Source organism: Heptranchias perlo, chromosome 31 (genome assembly GCF_035084215.1).
Source record: "Heptranchias perlo isolate sHepPer1 chromosome 31, sHepPer1.hap1, whole genome shotgun sequence".
NCBI classification, from domain to species: Eukaryota; Metazoa; Chordata; class Chondrichthyes; order Hexanchiformes; family Hexanchidae; genus Heptranchias; species Heptranchias perlo.
The window spans coordinates 27,428,213-27,452,503 of NC_090355.1; the positions used below are offsets into that span (position 1 = coordinate 27,428,213).

Sequence of the window (24,291 nt, forward strand, 5' to 3'; positions counted from 1 at the left end):
ACTTTTTTTTGTTTCTTTTTTCAGTCATTATGAACTAAAGCGCATCGATGACATTGTTTCATTCTTCAATGATTTCGGTGACCACCTTGCAGAGGAAGCGCTGTGGGAACTGTCATTAAAAATCAAACCACGCAACATTCAGCGACGGAAAACAGAGCGTGAAGAGAAAACCTAGGATTCAACCATGAAGGCAAAACCTTAGATGGCAGCTAACGAACCCCATTAAGTGACTTGCTTTACTTAAACTGAGCTGCAGAAGCCAGTTCATGCCAAGGTGCTTCACCTTCGGAGCTTTGTTTTTAAACAAGAGCGCAGAACAGGTGGCACCACTCTAGGGAAACGTTCCGAGTTTTACGCCATTGCCTGCATTCAATTTCCTTTCCTACCATCCGTGCCAAGCTGTTTTAAGTGTCCTACGTTGGACCCATTCACACAGCTCACTTTAACTGGCAGACCTGATGTGGTCTGCAGATAGACTCCTTTGGAGACTGTTTTGACATTGTTAGGTACAAAGGTACGACAGTTCACTCACTGGTAGTGGACTTCTGTTTATAGAATAACAAATAGCGGTACTAGCAATTGCACAGGAAACCTTAAAATATAATTCTGTACTGTAGGAGAAAGACTGGCTTGTTGTAAATACTAGATTACTAGTTTGATGTGATGTATTGGATTTTTTTTTTGTTGCATGAGTATGACTGAATGCCAGTATTTGAGGATTTATTGGGGGAAAAACAAACTAATTGTATATAAGAGACTGTGAGAGAAGTGTTTTAGCCAGGCTGATATTGAAAGGGCTGGGATGACTCATAACGATTGTTCAGTGTCATCAATTAGCAGATTCTCAAGGCACAGTACATGCGGTTGTACATTTTGTGCATGGACTCTGCGTTGTGGGATTTGAAAATGTTAAGCAGAGTGTTTTTTAAGGACTGTCTCTTTTTTTGTTTACTGTCGAGAATTGAGCTGCAGTTGAAGATTTTCAATAATGGGAACAGCTTCTGTGGTTGTGTCTGGAGGTTTCCGTACATAGCAAGTCTACAAAGCAGTAGGGTTGTCTACTGAGTTTGACTGTTCAACCCATCAAGTGGTTAGTGAATTCACCTCTATTTGCCAGCATTTTAACTCGTGGAAAATAGATGCTGGATATAGTACTGCCCTTGCTGCTTTAGGTTGTTAGGCACATATCCAGGTTATTAATGTTGTCTAGGTCTGCACATCCAGAAAGAGAATTTGATACCATGTTTGATTAGTTGACAACAATCATTTGTTCAACCTGAAAAGAAATGTTTCCACTGCACATCAGAGGTTTCCTTCTTGCGTTTTGAGGAATGAAAAGTGACCCTCAATAATGCAGCACGTGAGCCCAGGTAAGCAAATATACACTTGCACATACATAAAACCCCAAAATGCAGAAGTCCATGTTGGTTGCTTTCAATGTCACCATGCTGACTCTAAATTATTGTATAGGTTTAAGCAGTTGGCATTATTAGTTTTAACCCTTTCACCAGCACAGACTTACAATTGTGCTGAAACACAATATAGTTAATAAAGATGTGTGGATGTTCTGAAATATATTAATGTCAAATGTGTTAATATTCTTGGTTTTCCTAGAGAGAGGTGTTTTAATTTGGCCTCTATCAAAATCATCATTCAGCTCCATTTTCACTGCAGTCCCTGTTCTCCAGCAGATGATCTAGTTTGCAAGATGGAGCAAGCCATGGGTATATTTGATGAATGAGTTAAATGAGTGTGGTATGAACATGAGAACCTGTGTTTAAAATATCTGGTCCTTAAATGGCACAAACTTTATTTCAGTTATCATCACTATTATCTCACTCTTGTGCATTATTTGAGAAATTTTAAATTTAGCATAATGAATATGATTGATTTCATGAGATTTTCAGTCAAATAATGGATTATAAAAAAATCATAGAATTTGATCCAAGAAGAATTTTTTTACATCAACACTAACCTGGTGAAGGGGTTAAATCCAGTCTGTGAACTTCAGATTCTTCTAGTCTTGGTCTACATTTGCTGTTTCGTCTACATTAACTTTAGACTCATGCAGGGCCTGTCCTCACTACTCGGAGGATGATGCAAGCAATAGCAGTTTGGTTGCACGAGCACCACTAACCTGTTCAGAATTGGGAAAGCATGTTGTGGAAGGAAGTAACGTTTTTGGAATTGAGACACATCCATAGAGTGATGTGATGACAACTAGTGTCCCTTTTTTCTCTGCTTTAACTGAAAAAGATCACCTGTATGTGAGCTGTACTTCAAGTGCTGGCTCAAATGATCTCCTTCCACTCTACGTGCTCACATGCAACAGGCTAAAATGGACAGAGTAAGCAAGTTTGACCTTGATTTGAATTAATTCTGAATACAGGGCTTGGTTTCTTTACTAAAAGATGGCATGCTAATTTGTTTGATTATGGTCATGTTTTAAAATCAGTCATGGTGGATCAAAAGGTTGGTCATGGTAACTGGTGCATGGATAAAAGCTGACGCTTTCCCACTGAGTGGTCAAAAGGGGCATTGTCCTCTGTTAATGTTAGTGGAAAAAGTTAGCATGAGTGTAAATCAAGGTGTCCAAAGTAGCCATATTTTGGCCTCCATCAGTTATAGTTTTAATTTGAGCTAGCAGGGGTAACTTTATATTGTTTTGTTACAGGCTATCAAAATAAGACATTGGGATAGTTTTATGGATTACTGTCTTTGCTAAATCATTAGATGGGACAAAATTCCATTTCTAGGAAAAGTATTTCACAATTACCAGATCATTGATGGTGTGCACCCCGTAATGTTAGAAAAACACATTGTGACTGACATAATATGGGCATCAATTACATTTTGGGTAAGATTTCCCATTAGACTGTAAGTTTCTTTATACTCAACAGAATAACCTATCTGTGCTGAAACTTATATCTAGGCATTTGAAGTCTGAATTCAAACAATTGGTGAGATTTCCAGAAACCAGATTTGGTTTTCTGATTTAGATAACTTAGATTTGAAATATCCAGCTTACTGGCTTTGTGTTTCCTGGCCTGCAGATTAAAGCGATAGTATAAAGTGGAGAATTGGTTTCTTTTAGGTCCGCAGAGCATCCTTGAGCCTAAAAGAAATTCTATGGACCAGACCAGCAGGATTTGGAAGTTTAGTGTTTCACTGGGCTTTCTATTGAAGTTCTCATTGTAGATCATGTGTGGAAAATTGTGTATAATTCTTTTGAGATGGTCACCATGAAAAGTAGCAGCTGTAGCGAACAGCAAATTTGTGATCAATCCCCAAATACTTAGTTATCAGTGGCTAGTGTGAAGTCAGAATTAGAGAACATTGCATCAGATAATATCCATCTGTCTTGTACCACATTTCTGACCATCATGTACTTGGTGTCATTATAATCATCATCATGCTCAAAAGTCTGCCTAAGGCAGGTTCTGGCTCAATTCTCCTTTCTCCAAACCTCTCTGTCTTGTACTTCTCTCTTCAATTCTCCATGATCTCCCATTTTTCAGGCAGTCGAGAAGCATCCTTCTTTTCCTCCCTCATGGTCTTTTTACTTTCATCTTCACTAATCTTTAATTCTCTTTTTCAGTTGTCTAGGCAATATCCTATTCCTTCTATTAAGTGCAACTTTTCGATTGTAATCCTGCCTTTCACCACCTTGTCACATCTGCCATCTTCAATTCATTATGCTTCCCAGATTTAAAGTCTCACCTGATCCAACTGTTCCCCATTTATTAAAATGCTCACTTTCACCTGCTTTCCTAGAAACTTTAATGTCATTGGTCTTACCCACATTGATTTACATTTCCTAATCCATCGCTGCAGCATTCAGACTATTTACTAACTGTAGTCCGTTCACAGTACTTGCTACCAAGGCTTAGTCATCAATAAATCGAATAGCTTTCACGAGCTGACCTTAACTTTCATTCCTGCTATAATGGAGGATAAAATTGATTTCATTCACACTGTGATGATCTAATCACTGTATTTGACAAACTGTTTGGTATAATAGAATTCACATCCTTGCCATTGGAGTTTGGTCATTTTAAGATTGGCATTAGTTACTTACCAACCGGATTTCCCCCATTGTCTACCAATATATCTGTTCATCTAGTGGTCCACTCAGAAATGGTCTTAACCTTTGCCCTAAAGATTCTTCCAGCCTCAGTCATGGATCCCCTGGACAACAGTAGGATAGAATGAGAGTGTATTTTCTCATATGGTATTATCAACATTCCACGTTGTTAACACCGATGAACCAGGTATAAAACTGCAGGACTCTAGACCCCTTTATACTGTGCCTCTTTGTTGAGTTATGGGATCCCAGCTGGTACCCTCCCAAATCGTCAGAGTTTTGATTTCCCACGAGCTGTGCACGTGTGCACCATTTTAATCTAGGGCCCTTGTTGATGTTTGACTGTCCCAACAGTGAGAATTCACATTAGTGAAAACTTCACACCAGTAAATCACTTTATAGTATTTACTGCTTGATACATTGTGAAATTATTTTAATCTTGTGTGTCCATACCATTAACAAAATGTGATGCTGCATGTTTGTGCCTCTAGTCTTTGATGAACAAGATAAATCTTTCAAGTTAAAATAGAAATGCACCATTTCCAATCTTGTGCCCTATATTGGATACTCCCTTGCTCTGGTGTTTCATTTCTAAAATGGTGCATCAACTCAAATCTGACTTGGTTAGGAACATCCTTGAATTCAGACCCATGACTTTATTGAGCCCTATTACTATTTTTCCCAATCCCTGCCACCCATTTTGGGCAGAGTGCAGGGTTGTCTTGGACCCATTGTTTTAGGAGTGTCATCAGTGTTGCACTCTGATCAGAGCAAAAAGTGCTTCATTTAGCAACCTTTGAACTAATGAAGCGCTCCTGTTGAGTGGAGTTCAAATGATAGCTAAGATAGAGGTTTGAATTCTGCTTCTCCACTCTCTGAATAACCAAACAACAAATTTCATCAGCTTTCTTTTTAATTTCTTCAAATTCTCTTCTGTCCAGCCAGGTAAAAGTATTTCCTATGGAAAATGATGCAGAAATGGTATTGTGGTTTTCTGAATTAAAGGGACAGTAGGTTTCTCAGACTGTGAGTTCTGTCAAGTTGCATGGACATGTGGAGTTTTTTTTAAACCACAATATTTTATCTAGTACAGTGGTTAAAATGTATTGTATTTCTGTTTCTCCCCCCACCCCATCTTTGAGCAGCCTCCAATATCAGGACAGTATATGATCCAGATTGTTCTGTATCTTGTGAATTGTGCTTGTGACCAGATGGGCGATATTTATTTATTCATTGTAGTGGAGAACTGATGCAATTCTATTCCAACTGTATTTTCAATTGACCACTAGCCCTTAAACAAGTCTGAAATTTACCATAATAAATAAGACCCTTTACCAGACCGATAAGAATTGCCGAGCTATTTGTTATCTAAATGTTGAGGCCTGTAAGAGTTCTTCCCAAGAACAGAATGATAACTTGTTGCACAGAAGCAAATATATATTGTAAACTCCAGTTGAATGGAATATCTCTTTAGCAGACAGACTTGTGTTCTTAATAGGGATTAGCTTGCTGAGACTGATCATGGTTATTATAAAATTCACACAACTAAATTTGGTACCATTTTTTAAAATCAGCATAATCAGTTGATTTTTTGACTTTGAGTTTGGGCTTTGGCCTATAGATAGAAGTCATCAACTAATAATCTCAAGGTGAAATTTCACAGCTGAACAACTGAAGTGCCTTTTAGAGAAGAGGTAAACTGGTGTGGACCATCTTGCTTGCCTTGAGTTATGTGTTCATTTGGCAGTAATGGAGTAACATTGGAGATAGCAATTGTGATTTTTATGTGTTGCTGACCTGGCAAGATTTTAAAAAATGGAAGAGCAGAGTGCAAATTGTTGAAGAAAGTAGGGCTGCACGATAGAGATGTGGAGAATACTTCTATTTTAAAATAGGATGTGACAGTAAATTGGATCAGACAAAATAAAATTGGGCTTTCAATTTGGAAAATGTTTTACTATAACACAGTGGATGCTTAATCTGATTCTCAACAGCCTAGAAACATGTTGACTTAACTTTATTCTCTTTGTGTTAAGATATTTGAACCAATTTGAATAGCACACTTTTGAGTTTTCTTTTTGTTGGCAAAATAGTATCTTTTCAAAAAATACAGCATCCTTTGTATATACTTTAACATTTAATATAAAAAGTAACCCCTGCAGAGCCATTTCCTGATTTTAAAAAGGAGAGCACAGGGCATTTCCACATACAGGGCCACCCACTGAGACCTTACCAAAGCACCTTACTTTATGATTTGTGGTGTGGGACTTGCACCAGCTACAGGCTGTCACACAGTAGGTCACTTTAAATATTCTCTGCAGTTATAAAATAGTCTGTATTCCACTTAAAAGAATGTGTGTAATTAGAAAGCTTATGCCATGGCACCTATTAATAACCAGCTGACTTTGGGGACTAAAGTAAATGATTTATTCAAAGCAGATAGTTGAATCAAATGCCAAAATAATATCTCTCATACCATTCATTAATGATTTTTGTGTTTTTATATTTGGTGGATATGACCACAGACTGATGGCTACTTAGTTAAATTAAACTAGATTGGTTAACTTATGCAAATAATACAAGTCATCAAAATGAGTTTTCTGGAGTCTGATTGAGGCAGAGATGGGTCTAAACTCAATCATATTGTTGTCTTCTTGTTGAACTGTTGTGTTGTACTAATTGCTCAAAAATTTATAAAATTAGTGGTTTTACCCTGGATGCTTTTAGAAGTTGTCATAAGTGCCCTAACTTTTTGAAGAAATTCTCCCGGAGCCACGGCCACAGCCTAACACTGCCGATATCGGCCTCATCTTTGCTTGAGTATTACTTGTATATTATAAATGTCATGTTCCTGCAACCATTTCAAATGTGTAACTTTTTTTAAAAATAAAGGCTAACTTTCATGTTTACAGTGCATGCAGCAGACTGCAGATTAAAGAGACAATCAAATTCAGTGGGAACCTGGTGCCTCTTCATTTCACAGAAGTGCAGAGTTGTGTCTTGAAAAAAAAATCAGAATTGATACTGTTGCTACTAATTTTCACTTGGGTCAGGCTGCTTAGGCATTTGGCACAGATTTTCTGCTGGCTTGTAGCCAAACTCAAATCTAGTTATACCCCCTTGTAATTTATTCTTCCTGTGGTCTGGGTATGAAAGACAGTGTGTTGAGTATAGGCTAAATTTTCTCTGGCACTGTTTAAAAATTGCACAATCCCACATCTATTAGTGTAAACACCATTTTAATTAATAGAATGCAAAATGAGCCATGCTTTTGGGCCATTTTAGGCTACAATCTTTATAATATAATTTAAATTAATGTCCTCAAGCTGTTTAAAACTCCTTTCTAGATTACCAAAGCAGTACTATATACTTTACAAAAGTCATAGTCTGCTTCTGTATATTATAACAAATTTTCAGTAGGAACAGTACTATAGAGTGGGACATTGAAGCAAAAGACACTTGCTTCCTTTTTGATAATGATTCAACTTCAACCAAATGTAGGATTAGATTTTTACTGTAAATAGCATTCCAACAATTGTATTTAAAAAGATGCATTGCTTATATAGCTGTTTCAACTTTAATAAAATTATTTTTAGCCATATATAATGTACTTAATAATGTCAGTATCACCATAAAATTCAACAAAGTACTGCCCTACCCATTTCTAATTAAGTACATCAAATAATTGAAAACCTTAAAATCACTTTAAATGAAGGTTTTTACAATAGTCACCATTTTTCTTAAGTAACTACTTTAGTAACAGTTGCAAACTAGTTGTCACTTCTTCCTGTGATAAAGACTAAAAAAAATTATCGTGCCACTTAGCAGTAGAGTGCTCCTACAGCAATCACAGATCAAAAATATAATGCCAAAGGTGGAAAGTAAAAGTAACTGATTTTGTCAAGGAAAATGGATATATATTAAAATTAAAGCACTCTGGTAGACATGTAAACTCTGATGCAATAACTCAAAGCACAGATTCCTATTAAATAAACATGTTTATCTGCAACATTTTATTCAGAAATATTCAACTCTAACAAGAATTCACACATTAGTATAAAGTGTAAAACTTTAAACTGGAATGAAAAAGACTTGTAGAAAAAAAAGGGATGGGAGGAGGATTTGCCCAAATACACACACACATGCTAAATCTTAGTATTTAACTATGGTAGCTGTGAAACCTAGGCACTTAGGTATTAAGGACTGAGTTCAGTACACAGGTACAAACCCTTTCTATTCAAGAGACACTTGCTTTATAAAATTAATTAGTTTAAAAGGTGTTAAATTATCTCTCTCAATATTAAAAACAAAAAACATTCTGGAATAAGGGCATTATGTAGAAAATATTTACAAACTGGATGAATTATGTGCATTTATCCAAATGTCTGTGATACTCTGCTCTCCAGTACTGACAAATAGCATGACTTTTGAGAACAATTCATTAACATTTTTTTAAAAAGACAATTTATTGACAGTATATTTTGGGGTTTTTTTTTAATTAAAAAGAACTCAATTCAAACCTAAGAGCTGATCAGACACCAGTTCAACTCTTATGCTACTTCTTCTATCCAGCAGTCTTTTCACTATAGTTCCAAACTTTACTATTTCTTAGGATAGTAATTTACCCTGCATGAAGTCTTTTTTATAAAAAGGAAAATGTCACCATAAAATAATTGAAGAAAGGCAAAACTGGAAAATATCTTTAGTTATATCTGGATAGTTACTCAAACTTTTCCATCAGCTACTGCTCTTTGACTAATTACCTTAACTTTCAAACCTTTGAGGACTATATTGATGTACTGTAAAAATATGTGCATGTTTTATCAGGAATATACTTAAAACAAGCACCAAATTCATTTTGTCTGATTTTTTTTTCAAAAGACCATAAATACATGATATTAAATCCCAACACTATGTTGAAATGTGCTTTGGAATATAATTTTAGGAAAATTCCATAGAACGTTCGTTTCTTCGGAAGTCCTTCACTCCTCAAATGAAATGGTAGCTCTACAATTAAAATATTACTATAGTCTTATGAGGTGGCACAAGCTTTAATCTCAGTCTCAACTGACCTACACTTGAGATTGGGGCAGTGAGAAGAAGCAAGCATTTTTTCAAGTCTCCTACTACTAAGGAACAATATTATCAATAAAGATGTCCACCAAAAGCAACTGTTCAACACTTCTAAGGCAAGAAGGCAGTGAGTATGTGGGGGGCAGAAGAGAAAGTGAGGATTTTTTTTTGACATGTATGATAAGTCAGAGAAACTAAGACAAGTAAAACTGAATTCAAGTATTGGTGCACACTAAGGAAAATTAGGCAGTAAATTTACTTTCCTCAGTACAAGAAACAAGTCTATTAATTAAATCTGAATGGAATCCTGAAAAACAGCTGATCTGGCAAGAGCACAGGCAGTGACAGTTAAAATGTAGTGGAGTTACTTTTTTGAGTTTACTGCAGTTGCATGAGTTCTATGGAACAATGGTCCTTAATGGTTTGGATCTCAGATCAGGAGTCACACCACAAGATTTTCAGTTTATTCCTCAGCTTTATCACAAAAAGAACATATGTACAATGGTTTGAAATAAACAACAATAGCCCCACAGGAGCACAATAGGTTACAAATAATAAAAGGCAGTTTCATAGAAAGACTAAGGCAAGTCTTTCAATCAAGTTGCCTGTTGTCTATTACAACAATCATTGGACCAGTTATTGAATAAGTCACTCTTTTTTCATGACAGGATTCCAGAATTTTCACTGATGTTTAGGGGAGTGCATTCCTCGTTTCTAATTAGACTCACTGGTTTAGTGATTGGAAAAGTCAAAGTCTGTCCTTATTACCTGGGAATTTTACCAGTGTTTTGGGGATCATATTCTGTGATTGTTTCCTATTTTTCTGTGAAGCAATAAATCAGTGGCCTTAATCATGATTTTATTGTACTTTTTCCATTATCCTCAATTATTCATTGAAACTGATTTTTAAAAAATGAGCACGGTGTCTTGCTGTCTCAGAAAACCCCCACAACCACACTATCCATTAAAGGCAACAGGATATCAGAAGTTTTGGTGAAGCTGGAAGCCCAGGCTGAACACTTGTGTTGTCATATCTTAGCCTCAGCAACAATGTTAAAACATAGCCCACATTGCAAAGTCAGTAAAGGTTTTTTAAATTCTTAGTTAGTACTCAAAGGTAACGCTGTATACCTTTAGGAAACACAGGTATATTTTCCTCAGTTTGCTAAATTTTAGTGAAGAAGTGATCATCACTATAAAGCTGTGGTCCGCACTTTATGCTCACTTTAGAGCCAAGAGGAAAATATGGCCCACTGTTGCTTCTGACCCCAGTTTAGACACCAGCCTCTGACAAAACAGTCATACGGCCAGCACCAATTATTGCAAAATCCCTTAAATACAATGAGGACACCTATGTAACTAATCAAAGGTAAACATTCAATAAAATGCTTCTGCTGACTCTCCTGCAAAGACGTTTTAAAACTCACCTTTTATTTTCTTCTGGTAAGAATTAGATTATTTTACCTTTTTTGAACCTCAGGTCTTATTACTTAAGTGACTAAAATTGCTTTGCCCAAACATGCTTCAATAGCTCTCCTGTACTTGTTTTCATTACTTTTTCTTTGTTCAGGTAGCTCCTCTGGTCGGTCTAAAAATGCCCAGTAATGATAAACATTAACTACACACAGGACGAGGCAGCTGCAAATACACATCCAAGATTCTTTGGTACGTTCTGCAAGAAATGCCCACCATCAAAGGATGAATATGTGGTATATAAAGTAATAAATAGCTGTAAAAAAAAATTTATAAACAGTCACTGCACTCCTAACCAATCCGGAATGCGGTTTCATTAAAGCAGAAAACAGTATCAACAGGGATGCTTGGAACACACAAACTCAACCAGAGAGCGCTTTGTTTCCACGGTAACTTTCACTGGCAAACATTCAGCATGAAGAGCATGTTTTAAATTTTTAATAAAACAGGATTTAAAGAAGATTTATAAAAATGTTATCGTGGCACATGGAGCCACTTAACTTTATTCAGAATGCCTTTTCTTGACACCCTCCTATTCATTAACTCCTTCCAGTTCGTCAACACAGGAGAAAGTCTCAAAAAGACTTCTCGACGCAGAGGTGGCTCTCTGTACTGTCATAAAACTAACAGATGCTACTATACAATTCTTCAATTGTTTAGGAACAGCTGGTATTTATTCTAATAAGCTGCCATGATTATATTCTGTAACTTAATTCTATCCTTTAGTTTTGAGACAAGAATGGCACACTTCAAAATGGTTACCTAAAAAGCAGTGTTTTCAATAACAACTTCAATTAAAGTTGCCAACCATTCACTGATCCACCCACCATCCCATTTTGACATCCGTATTCACATTACCGTTGGTCAGTAAAAAGTGGGCTGACACTGAAAATTGTTGCAAATGAAGTTATATATAGTCCAGAGCTGGAAAGCATTAAAGTTTAACATTATCGTTGCTCCTTTTTTATCTCTGGATCTGTCGAACAAAGGCCTGGACCAGCTGGATTAAGGGCTCCTGGCCCTCAGGACACAACTTGGATATGGAGCAGGTGGATTTGCTCTGAGGAGACAGCAGTAAGGCTCCAGCAGGGGAACATGGTGCTCCACGACGAGAATAGCGGGAAATGCTAGACAGAACCGTGCTCTGAAACAGTAAAAAAAAATGACAAAAAAGATTTAATGAATCTTAGTCATATGATCTATACTTTCTGCTGTAGGGCTGCTCATTTCTTTTTAATTTTCTAGTTTGAAACATTAAGGTCCAGAGAATAAACAAGCATGTTGTGCATAGGTGCTTTACTGTCTCATTTCTAGTTATGCTTCATTACTGGTGCAGTATCCCAGTTTCTGTCCTTACTCCAGGATCACCACTTAATATTTGACTATAAACTGGTTGTAACTTATGTACCATAAAATACTGTTTCTAAGTCCCCCTGTTATTGTGTGGTTGCTTTTTGGCAAAAAGCTTTATAAGGCACCTCCATATGTTTTAAGGGTACAAACGCAAATATAAAGGACTGCACTGTACTCCAGAGTTTACAATACAGTGGAACGTTACTTATCTGATCACCACTTAACCAAACCAGCAGAACCTTCCAGTACACATATATAATTATTTCCTAATACCAGTTTCCATACTGAATAGAACTGATTAATACAAAACACTAAAATTAACAATGATCAGGTATCTGAATTATTCACCTGAACGGGGTGTTTGCTGAACTGTTTTGGATAATGGCATCCCAAGTGCTTTAGTGTCCTCTACAGTACAAAGAGGTTACTGCAGCCTATAATTTCTCATTTGCATTGGGCAGTATGACTTTAATCCAATATTTTCTGCAAATCGTGATAAAATAAATAAAATAAAGCAAGTGGCCAACCACACACCAGAGGAATTTTCAACCCATAGTTTGGATAATCACAGTTCTGATCTGAGAATAAGCCGAACGTTTCAGTGGAACATTCCAACTCACTCCAACTATGTTACGCAGTCTGGGATCCAAGCATAACAATTTTTAGCAAAATGATTGCTTACTAGGATTGAACTATACCACTGCGTTAGGACTTTAAAAGAACACAGAAGACAGCGGAGGGAGAAAAAAAGATGAATAAAAGAAACAAGACAGTGTGAAAAAGGATAACAATTGGAGACAAACAAAGGCTCAGGAATAAAAAAAACTCAGGAAATACAAGGAAAAGGAAATTCTACAAATGGAGAGTAACAAAGTAAATAAACAGAACAGGTTGTCTGAACAATACAAGAAGCAACCTTAAATTCTATTCTATACTACATGGTATATTTTCCTCCTCTGAATTTTTGTTAGTGCTGGGAAAAAGTCAAGAGAATATAACACATGGATCTTGTTTTATACTTGCACCCACTTTTTTGCTAACATTAATAAATGGAAGAAATAATACCAAAATGGGGAAGATCTGTTCACTACAGTGAAATTGTAAACGTATGCCTGAAGAATGTTTTTACAATTTTTCCCCAAAGTACAAACATTCTGGATCACTGATGTTAGACAATTTCTGAAGTTATTTTCCTATAGACGCCAACTCTTTGCAGGAAATGTTCAAATGAGGAAACTACAACAGTTAAATATTAAGCAAGTCACATTCTGTGGACGGCACCTAATTGATACATAGTATAACTTATGATTACTAAACACTAAGTGCAGTGGTTCATGTGTAAAACGGAGAAGTTACCAGCTCGGAACTCAGCTCCTGCTTCATCCTCTGCTTGTCACGTGAGTGAACAGATGGGTCCTTCAGATACCGGACCGCTTGCGAAATCAGCACATAGAAACAGTTTTCCATCGTGAACATCAGAAGGGACCTTCAAAACAAGAGGGTATCACTAACCTTATTAGGGAAGGGAGAAATGGAACTTAAATTTATTTAGGCTACCTTTAAACTCATGAAACTCAACCTCTGAAGTTTCTGTTTGCTAGTGGATCTCCGCATTGCTCATGGCAGAAAGAAAATTGGTCGAAATTTTGTAAAAGATGTGATCAGACACAGTGAAGTAGACTGCCAGTGTTTTTGTTTATTTCTTAGGAAATTTGAACCAACCCCATATGTTAATATTGAAAAGAAAAGAACTTGCATTTATATAGCACCTCTCAACCTCAGGCTTCACAGCCTAATGAAGTACTTTGGAGGTTTAGTCACTGCTGTAATGTAGGGAAGCGTGGCAGCCAATATGCACACAGCAAGAAGACAAATGACCAGTTAATCGATTTTGGACGATGTTGGATCAGTGATGACCAAGATACCAGGAGAACTCGCCGCTCTTGTTCAAATAGTGCCACAGAACTTTTACCCGAGAGGGCAGACAGGACCTCAGTTTAACATCTCATCCGAAAGACGACACCTCAGACAGTGCAACACTCCCTTGGTACTACACTGAAGCATTAGCCTAGATTATGTGCTCAAGTCTCTGGGGTGGGGATTCAATCCACAACCTTCTGACTCAGAGGCAAGAGTTCTATCACTGAGCTAAGGCTGACACCACCATAAGTCACATCCCTAAAAATCTTCAAAGTTACTGATACTTTGTTTTTGGCACAATTTGGGTGGTGAGGTGATTTTTAATGAAAATTAAAAACCCTGCAAGTGCAGGCTATTACAGTTTAAGTACATTACTGATACTTAAAATTTTGAGCAAATACAAACCTTGTAGCAAACCAAAGCACAGCTGGTGTAGATTAAATTACCCTCTCCGATCATAAAATTCTGGCTCTTTGACAAGTATTTTAAACTATACCACACGTGTGGTCTGGGAACTGCAGAGAATATTTTAACAAATCTCCAGACTCATCATCATGGAAACAAATCCATTCTATTTTACTCATGGTATAAATGACATAGGCCTTAGTCAGTAATGAGATACGATAAAAGTCTCTCCAGTTGTGATAAGGGATATAACTGACTCACTGCTTTGTCAATAACAGGTTATGCAGTTAGCCTCACGCACCAAAATATTTATCATCTCTAATTCCTGGCCACAACAGACACTTTATATCTTTAGGTATTTTAGGTATTTGTTTCTCTTGGGCATAGAATGTGCTGATTTCCCCCCGCCCCTCTTGTTATTACAGTGGTGTGTTTATAAAAAGGAACCAACATACTCTCTCAGAACAAAAGGCAGACCCCATACTAGAAGGCAGGATGCTGTGAGGAGACGTGCTTACACTTGGGAATGGGCCTTAACCACCAGACCTGTGCCAAATAGAATCAGTGGATAACCACATTGTTTACTACAGTCCATGACACACAAAATTGGAACAATGCACACATTAGTATCCCTTGTGACATGTTAACCTGAAAAAAGATAAGCTCCAATTAGTGTTAAATAAAAAGGAACCATCTGAGCATCTAAAACTATTCACGCTTAAGATTATCTAAATAAATTGCTGGGTACTGTAGTACAGTGTATGGTTATGGGATGGGACTAGCAACCCAGAAGTCAAGAGCTCAAATCCTACAGTGCAAGATGTGAAACTGAATTCAATAAATGTAGCAAATCATGGTTAGCACCAGAAAAAAATCACCACGACTGCCGGATCCAGTAAAAAAAAATTCAACTAGTTCACTATGTTATTTAGCGAAGAGAAACTCTCACCGCCTATCCCGTCTGGCCTACATGTGACTCTAATCCACACTATGTGGTTGACTTTTAATGCCATCTGAAGTGACCTAGCAAGCCACTCAGTTGTACACAACTAGGATGAGCAGTAAGTGCAGCTTTGCCAGCACAGCCTGAGAACAAATTTTACAAAATTTGTTTCAAAGCATCCAGGCTAACATTTTACAAGATATACAACCATTTTAAATACCTGTATTTCAGACAGTGGTCAATTCATTCAGTTACAATAACAAAGTTTCTGAAATTACCAGAAAAGGATGTGCCTTGTGTCACTACAAAAACTGGAGAGGTGGAGTTTCTTCTTCAGTGCCTGATCGCAAGAGCTTGGTAGGATGTAAGCGTTTCATATTTGGGCATAAGATTTACACAATTTCCTCACATTATGTCCTACCAAACTCCTATGCACAGGTGCTGGAGAGAAAATACCCTTTTGTCATTCCATAGATCTACCACTGCAAGCCACAACATATACAACAGTTTCACAACATAGTGTACAGTGCTAGCAATGATGCTATAGAGATGAATAAATATAGCAGCAAAACAGATTTGTTCCTCCAATGTTTCAGAAGCTATTTGGGTGAAAGGGTGAAATTTGTGCAAGCTAATTTTGCATCGCTAAGCAAGGTGGAGGATATACAGCTGGACGGTGTTTACAATAGCCTCAGCAATTTAATAACTAAAGACACATTCTCCAGAACAGGCAAAATATTGTGGCATCTGGCTCCTCTGATGGGAAATCCATTGAGTGGTATGACACTCAGCTTTGTACATCAGGAGGTTCCAGGTTCTGTGCTCAGGTAGCTGATCTCAGTTGGGCATCAGTTAGCTTTAGCACCCTCAGGATGGAGGCAATGGAGAATTAATTAGCCTGGCTTCCCATTCCTGCTCTCTATGCAGTGACCTGTTGCTAGAAGTGCAAATAAGGGGAGAATGTATTTGGCCTTAGCCATATTAGCCTCCATAGTCAAATAACCTACCAACACTCACTAGATTCAATGTGAAGAATGGCCACTTGGGTGAGGTACCACAAAGCGACCAACTCTGTAACCACACCCAATAACGAATGACAGACTTCAAGAACATAATTGGAGGGTGGGGGGGGGGGCAAAAAAAGAAAGCTGTGAATCAAGTACACCAGGTCCACGTTTCTCAACCTCTGATTTTGCATTAGAAATTGATACAGCCCACTGCAGGAGAGTTGATTGGACCAGGAGGAGGCTCAAATTACCATATGATGAAATTGTTTGTGTGTCAGTGTCTGGTATATTTCTGATGCTTTGCAGAGAGGTAGAATTTTACTGTAGCAAGTATTCATTTGATATTACCTGTCTCATTGACAAATGAACTTGACAATTTTTTCTTTTAATAAATATAACAATTTCTATTTCTTGATGGTCAACTACACTTGAGCCATTTATCAATTTAAACCAGGGCTTCACTGGAGACACAAGCATCCAACGGGAAATTATTCCAATATTCTAGATCTGCAGCAAGCATCCCAACCGAAAAGGATTGTACAAAGGCAGCTGTAATTAGGCTGGACCTATGCTTGGGGCCTGATTTATATACTGCATGTTTAAGATTTCACAAAGCATGGCGACATTAATCCAATGTTTGATTTAGTTTAAGTTCCCAAATAGGCTTAATTAACTAAGTTTGTTTTTCTGATAGTTTATCACTCAAACAAACAACTCTCATGCTGGTAAGATACGGCAGCTGGCAGTGAACTATTTTACTGTGAGATTTTGCTGCTTGAAGCTAAAATCGGAAAGAGAGCCCACTCTCTTTAAACTTACTTTAATGACTTTGTCTCCTCAGATGAAGTTAGTGGTCCCATATTCAACGACAAAGGTTCCTTCTTCTTATCGATCTAGAGAGAATGAAACATATCCAAGTAAAGATAAGACGCAAAAATATAGGTTGTATTTTAGATTGCCGTGTCAGAAGCAGGCCATGAAGATGATGGAGGTGAATATTCTGTACTTGTACTGTAGTCCTGTACTCCTCGAGGGGGTAGAGCTCTACTTATGCTGACTGCCTTCTGGTATCTCAGCTGATCATTCTTCACACGGGCGTCTGAACAGGTTATTCAATAATGAATGGCATCACAACTGAGCTGTTCCTGAACTCACTCGAGGTCCACACACACTTGCCAGCAGAGGTCACTTGATAACCAGCAGCAGGAACCTTGACAGATTTTTCCCCTCCCTATCTTAGGGGCTTGGAGACCAATTGAAGCCCCTAAGATTTTGACTTCTTAAAGATTCTATTATAGAAAAAAAAATGTAGCACTTACATACCAGAGTTATCTCTTTAACACGAGAAATTAATTGTTGTTGTACATACTCTCAGTATAATGAGAAACAAAAGTGTCAATGTAAAAAACTGCCAAGGGAAGAAGTTGAGCTTTCCCTAAAACTCATTATGTTTTTTATTGCGACTGCTCGTGTTTTGACACATGAAGGATTATGCAACCTATTAATCTGCCAGTTATTCTGCACATAATATCCTACATGGATGTGGAAGAAATTTTAATAAGGTGCATTGAGGGATAGTTTATGATTAGTGGGACATGCTCCCACACAGGTTCAGTCAAACCTCTTTTGTGCAGTTATATTGATAATAGTCAAAACTCAATCTTTTAAATTGAAACTAGCACATCTTCCATGCGTGTTCAATCCCCAGACTGTGCTGAGTTACTAGATCTAGGCAGGGGGTAGCAATGCTGGCATTACAATTCGGCTCAATGTCTGCAGTAAGCCTTGCTGAAAAAGTGAATGCCTGGTAAGGATATCTGGTAACCCCATCAGTCAAATAGTTTATTGACAGCCACAGCGAAGGTTCACACATGAAAAATGATCATTTGGATGATGTACTGGAAGGTTGCCAGTAGTTGTGGAACTGTACTCCAGCATGCGTCAACTGCTTTGATAATGTAGAAAATTAGATACAGTGAAGGCAGTAAGGCTTCATTACTTCTTGAGAAAGCAGCTGGAAACCTCAAGGTATTGTGGCAGGATGAGAAAAGTAACAACCCACAGAAGCAATTTTAGTAACCCTGAAAAACTGAATTATAGCATATCTGTGGTCTAAAATTTCAGCCATCACTACGGTATCATTGTATGTGCCATATTAAACGTCAAGACACAATAGCCTCTTACCTCTCCCTGCATATTAAGGGCGACATTCACTGTTGCTAGCAGAGTACCAAATGATGGAGCAACATCAGAATCAAATGCTGGAGTGGTAAAGCTCAGGACGAAGAGCATATCATATTCGGCCAGATCCAGCGACTGTGGGAATAAAATTAATTAATTCATAACAATGGTGGGGGGGGGGGGGGGGGTGTCCATTAACTACCTTCAGTACATGTGTTGGCGTCCTGTCACTCAGTAGAAGGTGAGATTCCAGCCGTATGATTTTCCTTAGCCCATAAAATGTCCACCATGTATGCTCCATCTAATAGGTGAGCCAAGAACTAGCAAACTACATAAGTAGATTAAGTGAATTCAAATCTCAGTCACAACTGATATTCACAGTTTCCTAACAAGGGAGCCTGCGTATCTTGACCAGGCTTTTGGGGAAGGCAAGGAAAACTATATGGAACATGGTCTTTCCCACATAGAACACACTTTTGAGCTATCAAGTCAAATGAGTAACAAAGATCACATATGTGTGAGTGTAACTTTGAAAAGAAAATAACAAAAATAAGTTACTTTGAAGAGCGATTTTTTTTTTCAAAATAGAGGCACTGTTGCTTTAAATTGCTGGGTCTCATCAAACAACTGGGTTAAACTCAAGATGAATGGGTCCCGATTCTTCCTCAAGTTAGATGTACTGATTTAAATACAGTTCAACATTGAAAGTCTGCCTCTGCTGGGAGTGAACATTGTGCGGATTAGTGATTTGACTGGAGCAACAATTGTCACATTAAACAAAACAAGATCACTTCTTCGATTCTATGTTATATGTATTTTTATTTTACCTCAAAAGAAAAATACACATACTGTACACTCAAAATTAGAAAACAGTAGGGTCAATATCATGGTATGCGCAGAGATTAGCCAGCATTAGGAAGGCAGGAGAATTAAGGTGTCTATATATAAGGCCCTGCACTTCTCTTGGGGTGGGGGGGAACGGGAGGGGTCAGATTGCTGGTCTGTTCAGAGTACCAGCTTTCAGTTGTGCGGTGTCGGACTATGCACTGAGAATCTCAGTACCCAAGAACATCCCTAAATATCTTAAACTAACCACATTCATATTTAATAATATTAACTGTACTGTGTTTGTTTCATACTAAGAATACATAAGAAACGTTTATTTACCTGGTCCAGCAGTATCTGGCAGAGATCAGGGGTAAAGTGTCGAACAGCAGCCAATGTCTTACTCAGAATCCTGAGCAGACTGGACTGCACTTTCAGCAGTGCACGCTGTTCCACTTCCTCTTTTTCTGTGCTTTGTTGCTTTGTTGGTGTCTGAGTAGGTTTTGGTTGCCGAGGAAGAATTGCAGATGGAAGTGTGTCTCCATTCTTCACCTGTGGGATATTAGGTGCAATTATTGTACGTTTTCTCTTATAGGATTTGCCTCATCGCCAAATATGGTTTTCTGTATAGTGAGAACTACAAATACCAATAGTCAACACTCTGTAACCAACTGCCAATGGGCTTGATTCAATCTCTGAGTTCCTGCTCCGAGATGGAATTTAAACTTTGCTTTTTCTTTAACAAAAAAGAGTAACTGGAAAAACAGTTTTGAAAGGAGGCAGCTAAATGGCAACATTGTGGAGGTATTCAAAATAGTAAACAGGACAAAAAGTAAATTTGAACCACCACTTCAAGCTAAACTGTGTGCATTTTTACACTGCTACTGACTGCAAACGTGAGTCTCCTGTCAGCTGCAGTGCATAGTGTAAACCAGCCCATCTTCCACTTTCCAAAAAGTCCACTAAAATGTAGGTCTTCATCAGGATAAGAAAGCCAGTTTTAGTAAACAAATTTTATTTTCTATCTGATCTTGGTATAGAGAGAATATCTAGATCCCTATAGAGGAGATTGTCCAAATTTAAAAATAGGACAGTGGTGCACAGACATCGTTCTCTTAAAACTGGATGCAATGCAAGTATTAAAATACCACATGATAGTAAACAAGGGGTCACAGGCTCATACTCGCTAACGGCAAATTTAAGACGGATCAGGAAACTGCACTTTACACAGTGGAATGGTCTTTCACATGGGGTAGTGGAGACAAATACCCTATGATTTAAGCAAGTTATATGCTGTGATGAGGAGAACGTAGACTTTTTCTGTGTGAATAAGTTTAGAAAAGCCAAATGGGTCCTCATCACCTGAATCTATCATGCTCTTGTAAGTCATACCCACAATAGTAGTTCTTTTGGTGGGAGCAGCAAATGAAAGAGAAAAAAAAATGGTCTTCTTGAACTGCTCAGCACTCATAACAACTTAGCTAAGGGCCAACAAAATTCATTTAACTGATGTAGGAGGATCAGAGGGTGGGGCAGCCCTGGAAATTAGACTCAAAAAAAATCCTGGCTTTGAGACAGAACTGTACTGCTTGCACTAATGGGCAGTGCTTTTCCATTCAACTAATTGCCTGCGTGCTCAAGATGAGGGGCAGCACTGCTTCGGAATAGAACATTTCCACTCCAATTCTACTGATGTCTATTTTTCCCCAGACATGTATGGCAAAGATTAAATGGAAAGTTATATTTTCACCCTGGAGAATCTATCTTATCCTGATGAGTGCTCCTGCTTGACATTTTCTTTTCGATTGAAATTAACAAGTACACGTCAACGGTTGAGTTGCTGATTTCTGCACATCGATGTCAGAATTGAGACTGCTCAAACTAATTTTCTTTATTCAGCAACTGTCAGTTCATCATCACTGCGCATCTGACTATAGGTGACTGGATTAAACACATGCTACAAAGACAAAAACATCTATTCCACTACTATTTCAACTTCTTTCCTCTATGGCAACTTCCTTTCTGCTAGAAAAGATGAACTCTTATATATCAATTAAAAATTCCAGAAATTTCCACTATTTATCTCCAGCTAACTTTCTCCCTTCCCACCTCTCCTCTCCGGAACGCACCAACTCCCTCACTGACTTTCATTAGCAGTTACCCTTTGGCCATTATGTGTATGCTTCGATGGTGAGTGCCCAGTGTGGAAGACGTCACAACCAAACCTGACCCTATCCTTAAGCTGACGTCCCCACATACCTCCGGTAGGGGCTGCTGTACATCAAAAGCAGGAACCTGGCACTCTAATTCAGCCCAGACCAGGAATAAAACCTGGACCCTCTTGGCTTGTGTGGCTCAGAGACAGAAAGTTAACCTCTGAGCTACAGGGACAATCTAAAGGATTTTCTTTTCTATTTTAATCAGCTGCTTTTTAAATCTGATCCATTGGGAAAAAGTTAACAAGCAGATTGCTAGCAGAGTGGTTATGTCATTTCATTCACAAACCCCAAGGCCAAAGGTTCAAGTGCCAACACAAAGCCTTTACTCAAAAAGCACAATTCACATAGTACAGTAACAATTTACTGCTGAGGTTTTTAAAAATGTGTTTTGTCTTAAGTACCATTGATCACACATTTTGAAACGCTTGCTTTAAATGTTTGGCAGTGCACATATTCATAATCAAAACCCAATTAAAAGAAGAAATTATATGCTGACCTGTAGATAGTGCTGAAGCACTTTGGGGCTGTGAAGCAGAAAAGTGCATGTCTGGCATAGGTAACAGAGGTTCACCTGTAATACACAGAAAAAGTGGTTAACCACAGCAATAACAAATACTTCCCCCACAAATCTAACTTTTTTGGATCTACGGATTTGTGCAGTTCAGTTCTGGTTTGCCATCAATCCACATCCTGCTGAATCAACAGGAACTGAATACAATTAGCACCAACAAAAACCAAGGTAACAACCTGAAGATTTAAAAAGCAGGTCTTAATATAATAACACCCTATTTATGATATCACCAACCTGCTGCACAACACCATATATTTCCACTCTGCACTCTCCACAAAGTTACAATTTGAAAGTTTAAAGCTGGGTGGTTTTTGATGACCGAATTTGATAAATGCACAGCCCAGAACTGAACTAAGCCTTACACATCAGAAAGGTCATAGGTTTTATCCCTAGTCTGTGCTGAGGTTGCAACAGGAGCATCAAAATTGGCCTCAGTTGTCCTGGACTATGGATGAGGATAAAGAGTAGTCAGGATTCTTGTTCCTGATTACATTTGATTAGCATAACTAAAACAGTACAATGAGAGGATTTCAGTTTTAAATGATTCTATTAGAAGAAAAAGTGACCTCTCAAGTTCAAGATTACAACTTTTCTGAGCTAAAGCATACCTGCACATCTCTAAGGAGCTGCGGCAAGTGAAACCGCCACTCTTTGATGAAGTTGGAGAGTTGAAGAATGAACCCAACTGTGTGATCAACTTCATCAAGGCAAGCCAAGCTCTGCACCTTCCGAACGGCATCCAAACACTATGGAAGAAGGACCAAAGATAATGTTAAGTGCATCAGTACATCTGACAACAAAATCGATATACTGTGTTTAACAAGTCCTTCTCTTCATTTAAAAATAACCTAAAACCATCTAAAAACAAAAATCAATGATCTCCTTCAGTTGTGATGGTAAGAAGGTTAAACAACTGGATTTTTCCAAGATGACTTTCATACCAACCCAGGATTAACAAGCAGAAAGCAACCTGTGGTGAGACAACATAGGTATACCACTGAGGCCATGATATACTTCTACAAAGTGCACCATCTAGTGGCCTGGATGACATCCACCAAATCTCATTTCAACTATAGCAAGTGGATTTGAATAACTAGCAGTTATGAGTGGATGGATCCACAGTTACAATGCCAGAGCATTGGATTCTTAACTGGCATTTGTAATCGAGCCTCAACTGGACCAACTGAATGAAAAGGCACAGAATCATCAAACCACTTTATCAGTGATGTGCTTCAGACATTCACAGCTTTCAAGCAAGTTATGGGTCTTCAGCGAATGGGCTCCGGGGATTACCACCTCCATAAAATATATTCCATTTCAAGATAATGCTGAACAGTATTGTTGAAACAAATGTAGAATTTTCATTTATACACTTTCAAAAAAAGGGATCATTTGCTTCAAAGAAACTCTACAAGTTCCACATAGCTTAGATTTAAAAAAATCATCAAAAATCATTGTCCCCACCTGCAGTATCCGCTCCTGATGGACCCCAACAAAGTCTAAGGCTTCTGTGAGAAAGTTGTAGCGTAGTGATTTTAAAAGTCTTTCCATCAGCGACATGGTGAGCCTATAAATACCTGGCCAGGAGGGGGCATCCAGAGATTTCCGTGAGGATCCCAAAGTCTTAATTATAGAAAAGATAAATAAAAACAATGGCGAGGCATTAAGCAGTATTCATTGGTTCATCCAAAACATCAGACAAGCATTCTATACATTTTCAGGCTGTTTCAAGTAATTGAATGAAAGACAGGTTGCTTAAAAATGTTAACTAATAGGAAAATTAATAAGCCATATTGCTTAAGTGTACCACAGATCCATAGGCATTATGGGTCTGTGGTACAACTATAAAAATACTTGATCCAGTTATGCAGAAGACTTGATACTGCAATAATGAAAACATGTAAAGATACAATATTTTTATGAGCTGTGCAATATATGTATTGATTGAAAATCACGTTGCTCTTCCCGGTTACGTGTATGTTTCAGCATCTTCATATCGTGCTGAAAAGTACAAGTTCTGAATATAATTTTGTAACAGCTAGATGGAATTAAAGGATTTCTTCACCCCAAAAGCACTGAGAGACAATCAATCACATCACTTGTGGGGGATGGAGAAGACGACACAAAAAGTCTCAAGCTCAGAAAATAGGAGGATAAGTCGGATTTAAAATTGTGAAATATAACATTCTTTTAGAAATTAATTTGTGTCTGTTGCAATTTACAATTAGCACACAGTA

General features: G+C 37.9%; 2 protein-coding genes across 7 annotated transcripts in view; one reads left to right on the forward strand and one right to left on the reverse strand.

The window, feature by feature from the left end:
* Nucleotides 1–7,037, forward strand: part of rapgef1a (Rap guanine nucleotide exchange factor (GEF) 1a) — a 184,142-nt gene extending 177,105 nt beyond the window's left edge. For all 3 annotated transcript variants that reach the window (XM_067969799.1, XM_067969797.1, XM_067969798.1), the window contains one exon: nt 25–7,037. In XM_067969799.1, the coding sequence (XP_067825900.1) occupies nt 25–175 (151 nt within the window). In that variant the 3' untranslated portion in view covers nt 176–7,037. The remainder of the gene's footprint in view (nt 1–24) is intronic.
* Nucleotides 7,038–9,599: 2,562 nt separating this feature from the next.
* Nucleotides 9,600–24,291, reverse strand: part of nup188 (nucleoporin 188) — a 68,023-nt gene continuing 53,331 nt past the window's right edge. For all 4 annotated transcript variants that reach the window (XM_067969796.1, XM_067969794.1, XM_067969795.1 and 1 more), the window contains 8 exons: nt 23,519–23,677; nt 22,663–22,800; nt 21,980–22,054; nt 19,607–19,816; nt 18,443–18,574; nt 17,078–17,151; nt 13,340–13,469; nt 9,600–11,774 (listed from right to left, as the gene is read on the reverse strand). In XM_067969796.1, the coding sequence (XP_067825897.1) occupies nt 11,595–11,774; nt 13,340–13,469; nt 17,078–17,151; nt 18,443–18,574; nt 19,607–19,816; nt 21,980–22,054; nt 22,663–22,800; nt 23,519–23,677 (1,098 nt within the window). In that variant the 3' untranslated portion in view covers nt 9,600–11,594. The remainder of the gene's footprint in view (nt 11,775–13,339; nt 13,470–17,077; nt 17,152–18,442; nt 18,575–19,606; nt 19,817–21,979; nt 22,055–22,662; nt 22,801–23,518; nt 23,678–24,291) is intronic.